Source organism: Sorex araneus, chromosome X (assembly GCF_027595985.1).
Source record: "Sorex araneus isolate mSorAra2 chromosome X, mSorAra2.pri, whole genome shotgun sequence".
In the NCBI taxonomy this organism is placed as follows: Eukaryota; Metazoa; Chordata; class Mammalia; order Eulipotyphla; family Soricidae; genus Sorex; species Sorex araneus.
The window spans coordinates 332,064,755-332,083,270 of NC_073313.1; the positions used below are offsets into that span (position 1 = coordinate 332,064,755).

At 45.2% G+C, this 18,516-nt stretch overlaps 1 protein-coding gene across 1 annotated transcript; it reads right to left on the reverse strand.

Annotated features, from left to right (window-relative positions):
* Positions 1-9,453: 9,453 nt before the first annotated feature.
* On the reverse strand, positions 9,454-18,413 carry LOC101554931 (uncharacterized protein FLJ45252-like). The gene has a single exon (XM_055120574.1). It carries the CDS (start codon positions 17,552-17,554, stop codon positions 16,247-16,249), a length of 1,308 nt encoding a protein of 435 aa, XP_054976549.1. The 5' UTR covers positions 17,555-18,413; the 3' UTR covers positions 9,454-16,246.
* Between the last annotated feature and the right edge of the window lie 103 nt (positions 18,414-18,516).

The window sequence follows — 18,516 nt, forward strand, 5'->3', positions numbered from 1 at the left end:
GGGCCTCCTGGTTTGTTGGTAATGTGGGGAGAGCGCTATAACTATATATCCAAACCACAGTCTCGACCCTGAAAACACCAGATCCAAACTACAACCACCAAACTTGAAAACATGCCTGTCAAGGTCACCGGCTGCCGGGAGGGTGGAGTGAGACCAGCGGGAACTCGGGGACGCTGGTGGAAGGAAATCCACAGGGCTGGTGGGATTGGTGCTAGAGCATAATGTCTAAAACCCAACTACCAATAACTTTGTCAATCACGGTTATTTAATTTTTTTTTTCATTTTAATAGGTAAAACATTACTGGAGTGTTTGCCCTAGCGCCACTGTTGAGGCACACAGGACCCCATATACATGTGGAGACCTAAGGTGGCCTTTCATATTCAGTGTCCGTGCACAGCTGAGCCTGTGTTTCAGGGGCCTTTCCTGTCCCCTGTCCTCTAGCTGGCTTCTCTCGGCACTCCTGGGCACTCACTGGGCACTCCCTGTGAGTCCCTGGAAAGGAGTCCCATCAGTGTCCTAGGGAGGGGCTTGCTCTCCTGTGAGCTGCTTGTCCTAACTGGGGCTGGTGTGGACCTGGAAAAGCCTCTCCCTGGACTGGGCTTGTGGGCTGGATCATCTTTTACCAGCCTCGGCGTAGCCTCATGAGGTGCTGCCCTTCACTGGAGTGATGATAGTGATGATCAGTCTACAGTGCTCAGCTGCTGGTCAGAGGTGTTGACCAGTGTCCAGACCAGAATTACGACAGCCCCTTAGCTACTCTCCTAGAACATTCATGGAGTATTCGGCTTTCTCTGGGACAGCTGTTTTCAAAATGTGTGATGGGCAGAAACACTGTAACTGGTAAGGCCTGGGCGCTGCTAAGCAGTTTCTGTTCAGGGAACCAGTCAATGGAGAGACAAGATGAACTGCACGGTACAGAAAGAGCTTTATTAGCCACGAGCCAGCAAGTACAAGGACAGCTGGTGGACTCAACTCCTATAGAACCGTCTTGCCTGCTGAGTCACGGGAAGTTGCTATGTGGGAAAAGAACAGAAAAGTGTATCTTTAGAAAGGGTCGTTTTTAGGCTGGTGAGTGCCAGGGTTGTCTAAAATTCCTGGAGGGCAAAGGACCTTAGAGGCTCATTCTGTATATCTGCAAACACAAACGAAAGCTTTCTGATTTGGGGCTGGAGAGATAGTATAATGGGTAGGGCATTTACCTTGCATGCGCTGACCCAAGTTCAATCCCTGGCATCCCATATGGTCCCCTGGGCACCGCCAGGAGAAACTGCTGAATACAGAGCCAGGAGTAATTCCTGAGCATTGTCGGGTATGACCCCAAAAGAGAGATGGGGGAAAGGGTGGAAAAAGCTTTCTGATTAAGGATTAAGTCTGCAGCTCTCTTCCTGCTTTGGGGTTTTTGTGGGGAGAGATATAATGAAAGAAATCTTTGGGGGCTGGAGCGATAGCACAGCGGGTAGGGCATTTGCCTTGCACGCGGCCGACCCAAGTTCGAATCCCAGCATCCCATATGGTCCCCTGAGCACCGCCAGGGGTAATTCCTGAGTGCAGAGCCAGGAGTAACCCCTGTGCATCGCCAGGTGTGACCCAAAAAGCAAAAAAAAAAAAAAAAAGAAAAGAAAAGAAATCTTTGATTTACCTATATATTTTTCCTTTTATATATTTTTAACAGCCCTGCCCCAGAAGATTGTTGCTACCTTTTATTTATTTATTTGCTTTTTTGGGTCATACCCAGCGATGCACAGGGGTCACTCCTGGCTCTGTACTCAGGAATTACCCCTGGCAGTGCTCAGGGAACCATATGGGATGCTGGGAAACAAACTTGGGTTGGCCACATGCGAGGCAAACGCCCTACCCGCTGTGCTATCGCTCCAGCCCCTGTCGCCAACTTTTAATTCTGAATCATCATCATCATCATCCCGTTGATTGCTGATTTTCTGGAGTGGTCTCAGTAACATCTCCATTCGTCCTAGCCCTGAGATTTTAGAAGCCTCTCTTTACTTGTCCTTCCCAGCAGTGCCACATTGGAGGCTCTTTCAGGGTCTGGGGAATGGTACCCATCATTGTTACTGGTTTGGGCATGTGAATATGCTACAGGGAGTTTGCCAGGCTCTCTCATGCGGGCAGGAAACTCTCGGTAGCTTGCCAGGTTCTCCGAGAGAGAGAACTAGGCTAGAAGGGGCCCCAGTGAAGAGACAGCCAGGCGCGGGGGCAAGAGACTCTGTGTCGCTCTCTTCTGGGAGCTTGGTTTTTTAGTCTCTGGGTGTTGGCTATTGATGGGATTACACAGCGCCAGTGGCAGTTTCTGGGTGCCCCAGAGAAAGCCTAGCTGCTGGAAAATGGGGGATCTGGGCGGAAGAGGCCCAGTCCTTATCCGAGCAGGCTTGGAGATCTCAGCCCCGGGTTCCACACACACCTGAGTTCCTCTGCCAGTTCCTTCATGCGTGAGGCTTGTCCAAACATGTGGAGAGGGGCCTTGAGCATGGCTGTGGCTGCACTCCGGAGGTCTTTGGCTTCGGGGGCTCTGCTCAGGGCAAGGAGGGAAACTCAACCCATCCCGTCCTAGGGGCCCCGACAAAGACAGCCAGGCGCGGGGCAAGAGACTAATGTGTTGCATTAATTCTGAATGTTGCTCTTAGTCTAGTCTGAACATTATGGGAATATGTTGGGATTTAAGTTCTCAGATCCCACAGATGACAGTCTCCTGGAGTTGGTGGGCAGGGCGAGGCCTGGGAATCTGTTTGGGTGAACCCTCCAGGCAGTTTTGATGCAGAGTAAAATCTGAGCACTTCCCAGGAAGACAAGCACAGTGCTGGCTCCAGAAACAGAAAAGAACTGTTTGTTGTCGGTCAGGTTGCAGCCACCTTCAAGGAGCCCCTAATGGTTTCCGGGGCCAAAGGAGGCATCGAAGGGGTGGCTGCAGGGCTGCGGCTGGCCAGAACCAAGATTTTGAACTGACTGGCCATCTCTGGGTGTGGTTTTCAATGTTGCCTCTCTCTTCACTCACTCTTCTAGAACTTATTGCAGTCATCCTGAACTCTCCCAAGACCTTGAATCAAAACTGAAATGTGGCTGTTCAACCAGAAACAGGCCCACTTAGAGAAAAATGCCACCTCTGGCTTCAGCGATTCCTTCTCAGTTTCCTTCTCTTAAGAAAAATCCTGCCTTGCCCCAACTCTTCTAGCTGTCACTCTATTTTCCACCTCCAAAGCCAAATGGCATAAAAGAAATGTATATACACTTTATTCAAGTTCTTCGTCTGCACTCCTGAGTTGGTAGAATCAGATTTTTATGTGTCTTGCTCCAGGGACCCCTCTGGCCGGGGCCACCCACAATGACTATGTTGTGGTATTTCATTTTGTTTGTTTTTGTTTTCGGGCCACACCCAGCAGTGCTCAGGAGTTACTTCTGGCTCTACACTCAGGAATACTTCTGGAGGTGTTCAGGAGACCATATGGGGTGCAAGCACCCTACCCGCTGTACCATCTCTCTGGTCCTATGGTTTTTACCTTTTGTTGCCTCTGAAACACCCACCAGACGTGCTCTTCTTCCCTCTAAGACCCTCCTTCCCTGGCTTCCATGGCCAGCTCAATGATGAAGGCTAGCCAAAAGAAGAGAGAGAGAGAGAGAGAGAGAGAGAGAGAGAGAGAGACAGACAGACAGACAGACAGACAGACAGACAGACAGGCAGGCAGGCAGGCAGTCAGAGAAGAAAAGTGCCTGCCATAGAGACAAGCAGGGAGTGGGGGGGTGGGGGGTGATGGGAGGGAACCTGGGGACACTGGTGTTGGAAATGTACACTGGTGGAGGGATGCGTGTTTGAATACTGTATGGCAGAAATTCAATCATGAACAGCTTTGTAAGGGTCTATCTCACAGTGATTCAATGCACTGTAGCACTGTTGTCCTGTTGTTCATCGATTTCCCTGAGCGGGCACCAGTAACGTCTCCATTGTGAGACTTGTTACTGTTTTTGGCATATTGAATATGCCACGGGGAGCTTGCCAGGCTCTGTCCTGAGGGTAGGGTACTCTGTAGCTTGCTGGGCTCTCCGAGAGGGGCGAAGGAATCGAACCCCGGTCGGTTGTGTACAAGGCAAATGCCCTACCCGCTGTGAAAAAGAAAAATAAAGGATGAAGTCTAGAAGTCCTCAAGAGAGAATTAAGGGCTAAAGAGTTAGGCAATAGGATGAGTGCATGGGACAGGCCTGTGTTCAATCCCTGGCAACACATGGTCCTCACACAACACTGGGTGCACCTCTGTGTATGACCCAAACTCCCCAAGATGCCCAGAGAGAGCTGTGGGGAGAGAATTCATTAGGGAAAAGCAAAGATCTTGAATGAAAAAACCTGCCAGGGGCTGGAGCGATAGCACGGCGGTTAGGGCGTTTACCTTGCATGTGACCGACCCAGGTTTGCATCCCAGCATCCCATATGGTCCCCTGAGCACCTCCAGGAGTAATTCCTGAGTGCAGAGCCAGGAGTGACCCCTGTGCATTGCCGGGTGTGACCCAAAAAGCAAAAAAAAAAAAAAAAACCAAAAAAAAAAAACCACCACACTTCAAAGTCCTTTCCCTTGGCAAGGCCCTAGCAAGACCCTAATCTGCACAGCAAACCCCAAGTCAAAGCAGCCCCACGGGTTCTGTGTAGAAGATGAAAATGTGCAAGGTAAGGCCTTACCCCCTGTACTATTATCCCTTTGGATCTAATTGGTGAATGTGAATTAAATTTCTATTCAAGCCTGCACAAAACCAGGCCCTCACTCCTACCTCTGGCAGTGCAGTAGACAGAAGTTTTAGCTTGGAGGAAGAAGCCCACCAAGATGAATGCATGAAAACAAGGCATCTAAGATGAGTGGTGGGAAGGAGCGCAGGCAGGGGCACAGAGCAGCAGGGAGCCTCTGCCGCAGCGCCACCTGGAGGGCAGAAGGGGAAGACAGGTGCCGGGAAACCTGGCTTTCTGGAGCTGATTTGTCAGCTGCTAACAGAGGGAGCAGTTTCCAGACTAGCATTGATTTCATTGCCTTTGTCTGGAGGGGTGCAGGCTCAGATCTTTGGAGAATGTCCTTCATTGCGATTTGTCGGATACTATGATCTTGCTTAAAAGTGTGTCAGTGTGGGGCTGGAGCAATAGCACAGCGGGTAGCGCGTTTGCCTTGCAAGAGGCCAACCTGGGTTCGATTCCCAGCATCCCATATGGTCCCCTGAGCTCCACCAGGAGTAATTCCTGAGTGCAGAGCCAGGAATAACCCCTGTGCATCGCTGGGTGACCCAAAAAGCAAAAAAAAAAAAAAAAAAAAAAAAAAAAGAGTGTGTCAGTGTATGGGGGGGAGGGGGGAGGAAGACTACAGTGGTCAATGTCCTTCTCATCACATGAATCACAAAAAAGAAGTCCACACTACTGATGTGACTTTTACTGCAGATGTCAGTCTAGGTCATCGAGCTGGGTGTTGTTTGTCAAGTGCTTCTGCTGTGGCCTGAATGCTCCCACGCAGTTTTCTCTGCACTGCCTCTGGTTCAATGTGTGAAACCCATGAGAGCTGTTCTACAGAATTCAGCTTACCATAGTGGGGATGGGGTGTGGACTTTGCGGGGGCACTTGGGTAGAGGGTGTGGTGTTGGAACATTGTATACTTCACAGTTTTGGTTAATTACACAATAATGGTACCTAAAATTAAAATTTAAAAAAAGAAATAGATTGTGGAACCAAGTTCCATTATCTTCAGGAGGAAACTACAGAGTAAGATTCTACATGGAACATAAATCTTTTCACCATTTATTTTTTCAGCCATTTTGGAGGACCTTTTGCAGCAGTTTTGGGGGCGCAGGGGTCACTCCTGGGCATGTTTATCCTGGCATTGAGGGTCCAGTGGCTCGATCAGCAGTTCAGGCATGTGGGACCTGGAGGTGCTTTGGGAACCCCAGCGAGGCTACCAAAGCTACACTGGTGGTGTTGGGATCATGTGGCACTTGGGGATCAAACTCTAAAAATCTCAGGGCCTTGCCTCCCAAAAGCACACACTCAGCCCTTGCAGCTCCCTCTCTGGCTCTCAGCCATTTTCCCTCTCATTATGGACTTGTGGACTTTATACTTTTCACAATCTAATACTACTTTGCTGCTCCAATTGTTCCAGCTTTGATTCTTTGAGGTGATTCTTTGAGGCTTCTGTCTAGGTCCCTGTGACTTGTTTTATGTTTGGGGTGAGGGGGAGACCTCCTTTCTGACACTCTGAGATGCTCCTGGTTCGTCTTGTGTATTTTCTCTACCACCTCTACAATCAGTCCTTTCTTCTTGAAGCCCAGGTTCCTTCATGAGGAAAGGGTCCTAGAAAGCCAAGATCTGGTGCTGGCTCTGCTCATCGTCTGTTAACTTTTCATTCTCTTACTCCTTCATCTTCATCTGCTCCACCTCTCCTGAGTGATGGTCTCTCCTCAGCTGCTGGGGTTTGAACATATGGGTCCTCTACCGCACGCTCCCTCAATCTCCTTTCATTTCCTTTAAAGCTCTAGCATGGTTACATTTCACACAGAGTTGAAAGTGTCACTACATGTATGAAAGTCTCAAGTCATGTGCAAAATACAAAATAAAAAGATAACATTAAAAATCATCAGGGGCGGGGCTGGAGCAATAGCACAGCGGGTAGGGCGTTTGCCTTGCACGTGGCCGACCCGGGTTCGATTCCCAGCATCCCATATGGTCCCCTGAGCACCGCCAGGAGTAATTCCTGAGTGCAGAGCCAGGAGTAACCCCTGTGCATCGCCAGGTGTGACCCAAAACAAAACAAAACAAAAAAGCCAAAAAAAAAAAAATCATCAGGGGCCTGGAGAGATAGTGAAGGGGTAAGGCACTGGCCTTACATGTAGCTGACCCAGTTTGATCCCCAGCATTACAGATGGTCCCCCAAGCACCATTAGAAAGTGATCCCTAAGCACAGAGGGATAGTAACAGAACACCAGGAGTATTCACTGAACACCATGTGGCCCCAAACCGTGTCTCCCCTCCCCACTCCCAACCCCTCACAAAATTATTAGGTAAAACACAGTTTCTAAGAGGGGGCTGAAGGGTTATGCCATGCCACAGAGGTTCGCCTCTAGCTGGTGAGTCAAACAAATAACTATGATCAGCTGGGACTTAAAATGGGCCACTCTTACAAGGAAGCCTCAGAACAATCTGACATGACATTTAATATTACTCCCATTTTCAGATGATGAAACCAAGACCTGAAATGTTCAGTAATTGTCCAAGTTCAGACAGCTTGAAAATACTAAGAGAGGGAGATGTCTGTTCATTTAAGTGATAAGTTTCTTAGAAAAAAAGATTATGAATGATCTAGGGGCCAGGGATGTGGCTCAGTGGTGAAGTGTGTCACCTTATCTACACAATGCAATATTACACACCTGGTAGGAGAAATTAGGTCCTGAGATTTGCCCATAAATGAATGGACTTGGAGAATATCAAGTGGAGTAAAATAAGTCAGAAGGAGAGGGACAGATATAGAATGATTGCATTTATTTGTGGGATATAAAAAAAATAAGAAAACTGTCACTGTCACTGTTATCCCGTTGCTCATCAATTTGTTCGAGCGGGCACCAGTAACGTCTCTCATTGAGAGACTTATTGTTACTGTTTTTGGCATATCCAATATGCACGGGTAGCTTGCCAGGCTCTGCCGCTCAGGCTCGATAACTCTCGGTAGCTTACCAGGCGCTGTGAGGGGGGCGGAGGAATTGAACTCGGGTCGGCCATGTGCAAGGCGAAAGCCCAACTGCTGTGCTATCGTTCTAGCCCAAGCAAGAGAAGAAAACGGTATGGAACTAATATCCAAGGCCAGGGAAAATGGGCCAGAAGGTTTGGTCAATGGTTGGGAATTACCACAAGGGGGTGGGAAATGGAGGGTAGTTAAGATAGAGGAGGGTCCATTATGACAATAATAGTTGGCAGTGATCACTCTAGACAAGAACTGAGCATTGAAAGCAGGTAAAGGGATATACATGATAACCTTTCAGCATCCGTACACAATGAGAGAGAGACAGAGAGAAAGAGAAAAGGAGGGAGGGAGGGAGGGATAGAGGGAGGGATGGAAAGAAGAAGAGAGGTGCCTGCCATAAAGGCAGGCAGGGGTTGGGGGTGGCTTGAAGGAATGGGAGGGAACTGGGGACACTGGTGCTGGGAAATTACACTGGTGGAAGAATGGCTGTTGGAACATTGTATGACTGAAACAGTCATGAACAGCTTTGTAATACTCTCACAGTGATTCAATAAAAAAATTAAGAATTAAAAAAATGTGTATCTTGTATGCATGAGACCTGGGTTTGATCCCTAGTACTGCAAAAAGGATAAAATAAAGTGATATATATATATATACATACATATGTGTATACAGATGTGTGTGTATATATATATGTATATATATATATATAAATTTTGTTAGAATACATGTGTCACAGCAGAGCCTGGTAAGCTACCCATGGCGTATTCAATATGCCAAAAACAGTAACAAGTCTCATAATGGAGACGTTACTGGTGCCCGCTTGAGCAAATCAATGAACAATGAGACAACAGTGCTATGTATGTGTGTGTGTGTTATGAAATCCCATAAGATTTCTCTTGAGTGAAGAAGTATATCTTGGGAAGTCAAAAGGTCCTGCTCAAAGCTTCTACCGCTACTATTCCTCACCCTGGGAATTCTGAAAGACAGGTCCTGTACCATACACCTTAGCATTGGAGAACTGGGAACACTTGGGGAATACTCTGAAGGGAATACCTGCTTGTCTACAAGCATGTTGAAGAATTATTGGATTTTCACGTAACATGCTAATTTATGCCTTACCATTTCAACAGATCCAAGACAAAAGAGGGAAGGTGGAAGAGGAGATTTTGTTTAATGAAACTATAAGCTTAATGACTTCTCCCTGGATTCCAAGCTTGGTCCTCTCCCTTCATTCTCCATTAACGGGCGGTACAAAGGCAAAGAGAGCCACTGATGGGGAGATGCAAAGGACAGGTAGCCCAGGGAGCTCAAACTGCTAACGCAGGCACTTCCGGGAAGAAGGCAGTTTTGTGCAGGGCTCCATTGCCTGCATTTTCAGAGGATTACATGAGAAAAGTGTTTCGCCCATAACAGCCGGATCCCAGATAGGAGACACCACTTTTGGCTCGTATTAATTTGAAATAGACAAAGCAAAAGACCTCCACATTATTAGAACGAGGTGGGGCATATATTTAATGAGATGAATGTGATACTAAATCTTGAGAAAAACAGGCGATCTTGACTTTACTCATTCACACTAAACCAGAACTCTGGTTGTACAGTCTCTGTTGAACACTATTAATGTGTCGATTATATTTAATCAAATGTAATATAATGGTAATTAAAATTAAAGTAAAATATATTTTAATTAAATATAATTCGACACATTAATAATTCTCCATAAATCATGAAGGGCAAACTCATTAAAACTCAATAATGCTATTTGAAATTTTCTCAGATTTGGAGAGGTAATAAGTGGGTGCATACTTCTTACACACAAACTTTTCCCAAACTTCTCTTTTGTTTTATATGTTAGCACTAGCTTATTTTCAGGGATTATAAAAAAACGGGCTGCATTTTCCATGCAGGTCTCATTCAGGTAACAGAAATATTAGAAGTTCACAGGCAAGCTTACATAGCATGGAGCACTATGATTTTTCTCAGATCAAACCCCAAGGCCCCATTATCTTCTATTATGTATAAGATAAATATAAAGATGTTATATTTATAACATCTGGAATGAGAAAGATGTCTCAGGGAATAAATATCAGCAGTGGAAACTAACAAACCAAACGTTAGTTGCTCTTTAAAAATTAAAAACATTAAAACTCAGCTTTGTACTAAGACAAAGATATTTGTGGAATTCTTTGATCCTAGAAAGATCTAAAAAATACAAAGTCACTTCTTTTAATTAGGTCCATTTTAATGAAGTGTACAGGAGTTTACAACTCAAACCATTATTCAAAAAACTATTAGATACATGATAGCTCACACAGAGTGCAATAACAAAAAAATCCAATAATCTGCAAATAGGAGGTATTGCAAAAATCATTAAGATTGACTTTATAAATGTCTTTTTTTCCTTCTTTCCATGTTCACAGGTCTTGAGATTGTGTGCACACATGGTTATTTGAGGTCTGATGACCTATTTCTTACAGCTGGGTTCTGGGTTGACTTCTTCAATTCAGTCAATTCAAAGTAGACAGTAGAGGGCGTTTACTTCTCCATGGAATGAGCACTGTTCTTGGTCTTTATTTGGTTACCATCCCCTAACAAAGCAATGTTAAAATTCCCTCTTTCAAAGTAACATCATCTAGGCCTTGTGGTGGTCTGGTTACTTCTGGTCTTCCAACACCACATGATTCAAGGGTTCAAGACAAGCCCCAACTTCTTGGATGAGAAGAGCTTGCTTACAATGGAAATGGCGCAAGGGCCAATTTTCCTACCTTCATCTAGAATAACTTCAGTTCTTATTGTTAGCAAAGGAAACTGAAGGGTCCATGCCAAAAACCTACTGTCACCTCTTGGTAGTCTTTGGATGCCATTATTAAGCCTGAAGGTACCCCATGGCAGAAGGCATGAGGACACAAACACACAGATACACACCACGCACACACTTCAGATTCCTTAGAAATGAGCCTCTGGCAGACTCAGAGAACACAACTGACCTGCTATTTCAGAGCAAAAGAGCTAAATTTTCTTCTATCACTCCTACAGTCTGATTGGCAGAAACCATTTCCGCTATTCCTTGCCAAAGAAATAAAATAGATCCCTTTAATTTATGCAGATGGTTCTGTTACAAGGCAATGCAGACAGCAACTGATTTGATTTCAAGAGTGAAACGTTGTTTTACTATAAATTCAAACAGTGTCATACATATTCAGACCGCTCGGAAATAGACTGAATCTTTTTTTTATGAAATTTATAAAAAAATATTCTACTTTTTTTTTAAGCCTCCAGTAAGCTGGTTCACAGGTTTTGTTTTGTTTGTCCTTGTATTGCTGGAGATCAAACCCAGGGCCCCACACATACAAAGAACGCTCCGTATGCCATAATTCCATCACACGAAATTGCCTCTGCATTCCAGGGCACTCTGGGGCCGGCCACTAGGGCTAGACCTGGGGATTCAATGCAAGGCTCTGCTGGGAATGTGCTCTACGACTTGAGCTAATTCCTCAGTTCCCATCTCTTATTGCTCCTAAGAAATACAAAAATTAAGCCATTTTGTTTGGAATTATTCCAGTGTGGTGAAATTACCCAAACTAGGCTGAAATGGAAGAAATGGTTTCTAGTACTGAAGCAGGCCCATGAAAAGATCTGAATCGTCTGATCAGATCTCGCCTTATCTACTTCATGGCGTGGTGATAAAAGGGAAAAATGAAGTGGGCACAGGAACAAGGGAAGTGAGTTAGAAGGACTTGCAGGGTTAGGACAAAAAGAGTGGAAAGAACCGTCACTGTGTGAATGATTTGATCATAGATACCACATATGAGAGGTCTGTCTCCTAATAAAGATCAGGGTGCAACAAGGCAGGCGAGTGCCAGAAAGCCAGAGAGTAAGTTGGCATCAAGACACTACAGTATGGAGGCTGGAGTGATAGCACAGCGGGTAGGGGGGTAGGGCGTTTGCCTTGCACGCGGCAGACCCAGGTTAGATTCCCAGCATTCCATATGGTCCCCTGAGCACTGCCAGGGGTAATTCCTGAGTGCAGAGCCAGGAGTGACCTTTGTGCATCGCCAGGTGTGACCCAAAAAGAAAAAAAAAAAAAAGACACTACAGTATGGGTTCCCACATCTACGTAGTAGTTTATTTCAATAGTCTACACATTTGTTTTCTAGCAGAAGAACACAAAACAGGGGCTGAAGACATACCTTAAGGGGCTGAGCACAGGGTTTGTCTGGCGGAGTTCCTGGCTCCATCTCAGATACCACAAGGGACCCTGAGGACTGTCAATTCCCAAACATTGGGCCAGGAGTAAGCCCTTGAGTACGGCTGGGTGTGGCTCCCCAAACTCAAACCAAACAAAATCCACAATGCCCAACCAGATACTTTTTATTTTCAAGTATTTTGAAATCGTTCCTAAAATGATCTTCACAAGTCACAAGCTTGCAAGTGTTCTGGTCAGTGAAACAAGACAAAACTATAAATAACAGTCGATAAAGGTACCAGAAAAAAAAGAGAGAGAACAAATTAAATAACACAAATCCATTTACAACTGCCATGTTAACGTCATCTGAAAGGACTGGAAGATGAAAAGTTAGGGGTAGCAATGCACATTTACAAGGCACTCCTGCCTCCTGGGTAGCTATGGTCTTATGAGCAGAGTCTTCTATGTGCCCCTCATCAATAATAATATGGAGCCCACACTGCACAGATAAAGACAGCAGGAAATGAGATCTTTATGACTCCCTTTTCAGTTTTCCCCTTCTGTCCAGAGAGTAAGTTGGATCTCAGGCTTACTCCTGGCTTTGCTCTCAGGGATCACGCCTAGTGAGTTTAGGAGGACCATATGGGGTGCTAGGGATCTAATCCAGAATGGTTGCATTCAAGGCAAGCATCCTACCTGCTATACTATTGCTACAGCCCCATTTTTGATAGCACACCGGTAGGGCGTTCGCCTTTCAGGTGGCCGACCTGTGTTTGATTCCTCCGTCCCTCTCGGAGAGCCTGGCAAGCTACCGAGAGTATCTCGCCTGCATGGCAGAGCCTGGCAAGCTACCCGTGGCGTATTAGATATGCCAAAAACAGTAACAAATAAGTCTCACAATAAGAGACGTTACTGGTACCCGCTCGAACAAATCGATGAGCAATGGGATGACAGTGACATGAGAGTGATATACATATTATATGATGTATTCCTTATGGAATCAAATATAACGACTAAATTTAGTGTCTATCTAACCACTCTGATGATCATATTTACTTTAAATTAAACTGAAGTATGCTACTCATTTTCAGTAAAATGTCCTCCAAAGAGCTGAAAACACTGATGTACACATTTTTCAAAACTTACTAAATAATGGATCAATTCAATACTGGTATTTTTTGGACAGTTTAGAAGAAGTCTTGTCGGTCAAATTAAACTCAGACCTAACATGGACATGTAAATACATCTGTATCAGTCTTCACATATGAAATGTTTAATTCATTAACAAGAGGGCAGAAAAGGATCAATTTTCTGATTGAGAATCCCTGCCCAGGATTTGCTTCAGCCTCCAATATTGTTCATTCCATTTCCCAGCCTAAGGATTTGGAGGTAGAGAGCTGTATGTGAGCTAAGAAACAGAGGTTAAATACTTTTTGCCATAGATTGATACATCATTAATTCAATAGTGCCTGTTTGGTAATCAAGGTAGATGCTTTAACAATTCACTGGTGCATGTTGTGATTCTTTGCTTTATACCTAAACACATTCTAGCCCATCTTGCTCCACTGAAATGAAAAGCCACCAGTTCTTGCATTCCTCTACAGAGATGTAAAAACAAGTAATGCATAAAATAAATTAAAACAAGAGCAGCATTTTGTTGATTACATATTTTCTTTCTCTTTGTCCTTAACCTGTTGTAGTCGTGAAAACATGCACTTACCACTAATTCAAAACATTCTGAAAACTCCTGATTCCCTTAAAATTTAAAGTTTTAGATTTCCATATTCAGGCTGGCCTCTGGCAAGAATATTGTGTATCTTGAAATGATGAATTTACATTACATGATCAAAAGAAGATAGGTTCAGAATTGATTAGTTATTACCTAATAATATAATCCAAAGGTCAAGAAATTTTCATGCATCACCCAGTAAGGACAATTTTAGTTATCTGCATGTGTATCTACTCATTTGCTATTCAAAAAAGATATCTGGACTCTCCAAGGAGAATTAAAGATGTCAAGCCTATGCTTGACAAATGACTCAATTATGTAATAAAATCACAGTTTTATTGATTGGCCACTAAAGAACTAAAATGCCTTTATTAACTGCTTGATAGAGAGGGAGGGATCAAATAATCAATGAAAAGACAGATAGTGGGGCTGGTTTAGAAGTACTCCTGAAGATTTCAGAGTAAATTAGAATTTTTTTTTCTTTTCTCTTTAAAAAAAGAGTTTTCTGATTTGGAGTAAGAATTTTCTCAGACTATTCTTATTATTGCTTCTCTGGACTTTTGAGAGTTTTAATTCCATGGGTTTCATCCTTTTTATACCTGCAGAGCAGTGAAAATACATGGAAATACTTCCTAGACAGTACGGCAGAAATAAACAACACTGTTTATACTGCAGACCAGTTTATGATTTGAGAATTATTGGAACTCCATCCAAGAATCAAGCCTAACAAGTTTGGGGTACCAGGTTCCATATGCCTTAACCAACACCATTCAGCAGGAGAGATGATTTTGCATAGAATAGAATAAACATTTAACATCAACCAAAGTGAAAGACTTTGGTTCCTGGACACAGATGAAACCTCAACTTGAAAATCACCGTTGGCAGCTCCTGTGCCAATTATTTTAACTTGGCCATTCGAAATAAAGAAACTAGAAAAGTCTTGAGAAGCAGCGATTTAATTTTACTGCCTGAGAGCTCTGAACTGCAAATTTAAAGACCATCAGCTCACTGGAGTTTGGCACACAGGCCTGATTCCTGGATGGATTTCCCATCATTCCTAAATCATTAATCTGATTTGGTAAGCAGCGTTCCCAAATTTTCCAGCTAATAGAGAAAACATTATCATTTGTTATAAATCACAGCTATCTTTCAAGTTGAAACTGGTGCAGCAACTGTTTCCATTAAGAGGTACTTCCTCAGTCAGAAATTTCATTGAGAAGTTTCCGTTTAAGGCACTAATAATAAAGGGTATGAAAATAGGTAGGAAAACCCAGAGCTTTCCACAAACAGAAGACACTTCAAAAACACCAATTAGCCTACTAATCTGGCCCACTTTAGCAATAAAGAGAACAGAGGCTTTTCATAGCTAGTTGATTCAACTCTTCATTTTCCTAAGCTTATTTACATGACTTAATTTCCTTGAGGCAACAGAGAAAGATGACAAGGTTTTGAGAGACAAAGCCAGGCCAATCTAGTTTATGACCTCGTCTTATGATTAATTCCATAAAGACAGCATAGAGTGATCAGACCTGATTGCTGAGAACTTAAAAAGAGCGACACCCAGTGAGACTGAAGTCTAAGGTGCTCTTCTCTACTGGTTTGAGGGAAAACATGACTGGATCATTCTTTTTTCATGACCATGTAAATGGAATATGCTAAATGCAAAATCTGGAGGAAAAGTTATTTACTTTGAATCCTCATTTTCAGCAGGATATTCCTACACCTTTCAATGAATTCAATTTGGCGATCACATTAAGTAAAATCGGGTTCAAGTCATGAGACAAATGCCAGTAAGTGAGTGACTGTGGAGGTAGGCACGGTGGGGAAGAGGCGATTAAAGGAAAAAAGCTCCGTATGCATGAGCATACGTGCACATGATCACACTCATGCACAGACACACACACACACACACACACTCACACACAGAGCCCATATGTGTGTACTTATGCTAATTTTCAAAGCATGGACATGAGGAAGGCTTAACACTATTAGGCATGAACACATATCAACAACTGCTGCAGTTACCTGTAGCAAAGGATTTGAAACATATGGCACCCCACAGACACTCATCATGTATGTGGACCAATCTTGCCGACACAGACTCAGAACGGACCCGGAGAATCCTCCAGAGCTGCTGGTTTTACAGGAATGATTCATTGCTGCAGGATGACACCTTCCTCATGACATGCAGGACTCTGACCTGGCACTTTGTTCCAGAGACATCATCCCCTTTTCAAGAGTATCAAGCAGTATGGGAGGGCCAACCGTGATTCCTCAATAGGCATGATTTAACAACTGCAGGAATTAAAACGGCCCCTTTGGGGTTGGGACGAAGTATTTCTCGATTTTAACAGCGTGAATGGGGGGAGAGGGGAGGAGGTTTCTGGATGGAGGTGGAGATGGAAATGCCCAAAAGTTGAGAAACCAATATAAACAACAAAAAAATGAGTGTAACTGAAAAGGGTTTCAACCAAATAGCACTGAGTCTGTTGACGGAGGAAGTTCTGCTCTCACCCAGGGAACTGAAAATAATCACTGATCTCTTTGTTCCGAGGAAGGCTCAGCTGGGAGTGGTACTGGGGTGGGGTAGGGACAGAGGACTAAGGCTCAGATAATTGCTCCTAAGGTTTCTGCTTGCCTGATTTGGAAGGAAAGGGGGCTAGAGCAAAAGGATCAGCAGCTGGCAGCTCCGTAGTCCTGGAAGAAAGGGGCGTGATAGAAACAGAGCCAGCTATTGACTGCTTGTTGGTTTGCGAAACAACTTTGTAGGCAGCAATGGGTTGGGCTTCTGGGCTCGGCTCATCTTCTGGGCTATAGTGACGGGAATATTTGGATAAAGACTGGGGGCGGAATGGTTTGCCCGTCAGAGGGCCTGATGCAGCTTCTTTCTGGGGCTGAGGTCCTTTGTTTCTGTCATTTGGATGGCCCCCGGATTCCAAGGAGGGGCCCCGGCCAGTGATGCTGTCAAGATGGTCTGCCGTCTGGACAGAGTGGGAGGAGAGGGGAGGAGGTTGGCCAAAGCCAGCCATGGGGTACTGAGCTCGGGCTGCGGCGTAGGCAGCCCGCTCAATGCCTGACAGCAGCGGGACGTCATCTGTCTGAGGGGTACCCTGGGCAACGGCGAACTCCTCCACACTTTTCTTCTTGGTAAAAGGAGCTCGCGAGAAAACGTCGGCCTCCTCCAGCTGGGGAGCAGCCACACTGCCCTTGGTGACAAACGGGGCTTTGGAGAAAATGTCCAGGTCGTCAGCTGGAACCCGGGAGCTCCTGAAGGGTGCGGTGGCAAAAACATCAGGCTCACCAGGACCATCAGTGGGGGGTGGTGTGAGGGCGGGGAACTGATTCTTCCCGTCCCCTTGGCCTGCCGTGGCCGGCTCAGAGGACACTTCCGGCTGCGGGAATGGGGTGGCGCCTTCCAGTTTTCCCTGCAGAGGAGGCCTGCAGCCCTCCTCCTCTTCCTCAGACTCCATGAGGAGAGGGCGAGAGCCGCTACAGTCCAGGATGTCCCCCTCCAGGTCAGTGCCTTCCTCTTCACTGCTATGGAACGAGCTGTTGCTTGAAGGGCCATCTCTGGCCAAGTAGTCGGACTCGGAATTGTTCAGGGTTTTCGCGCCAGGTACTCTGGATGGGTCTGGACACAGGGCAAGGCCCTTAATGCCCGCTGATTCTTTAAAGTGCTTTACAGTTATTACAGGACAGGGATTGGGCTCTCTCTGGAGACCTAGAAAAGCACAAAATGCAGAATTAATGGCTGGGTCAGCTCGACTCTCCTTGGCACACAGAATGGTTAATCCGCGGCAGAGACATTGTGGGATCAAATGATAAGATGTTGGAAAAAAAAAATGGAAAAAGGGAGAAATGAAAAAAAAAAAAAAAGTCAGGCAAGGAAACCGACACAAACTGGAACACTGGCTCACATGTCTGAACATGAAAGGCACAATGGGAAGGAAAAGGCGATGAAGACGTTAGGCATACGGACATTCAGCGGAACTAGGCAAGGCTCCTACTCGTGGGGCCAGGCACCGGCACCTGCTCTACCTGGCGCGAGCTCGTGATGGCATGAAAACAAACCCAGTCACTCATCTCCACAGAGAGCACGCCAGTTCTGGAATAAGTGGAAACTGCTATCTGGGGACAAACTCAACTCAGTGTCCAACATGGGGTCGTCTGCTCCACACTGGCTGGGTCTGAGGTCAGACCCGCTCCCTGAGCCACCCTGAGAAGCAGCAGAACGTGGCTGCCTGAAACGCACATCGCCTCAATGATGTACGATATCAGCACTGCTCAGAGGGCCCAGGGGTGCCCCAATTTCAAATGCTGAAGGCACTTTCTAAAGACCAGGAGGCGTCATCAAAATTCTATTCAATGGATGACCTTCAGCTGGAGTTGTCCTGGAATTTTGTTTTCAGACGTCTAGTTTAGCAAAGCTCTCCTCTGCTTAAATGAATCCATCGTAAATCTCTTTAAGCAGGAGGAGTACGAGGCATGGAGAATTACAGAGTATTTGCGAATACTAATAGACTAAACTATTTCTAGGTAGAGGGGCCTGAGGGTGCTCTGGCTTTAAAATCAAATAGACAATTATCAGAATGCAAGAGAGCTTACCTTCCAAGAAATATTAGCAGGTTAGAAGTATGTCATTGGGCACATGTTAGCAAGAGGGCAGGAAAAAGGCATATGTAACTAAGCAAGAAGAATCCAGAGAGAGGGCGGTTGGGGGAAGAGGTATCATTTCATTACGGGCTGCCCAACCCCCCATAGTATGGTAATTAAGTGCGATGATTTGAACTCTGCAGCTGACTCAAGCCCCTCCCCATCTTGTTCTTGCCCCCTCCTGTGCAAACCATCAGCAAGCAAAAACTTTGGCTAAAAATTATCCCCGGCTAAAATT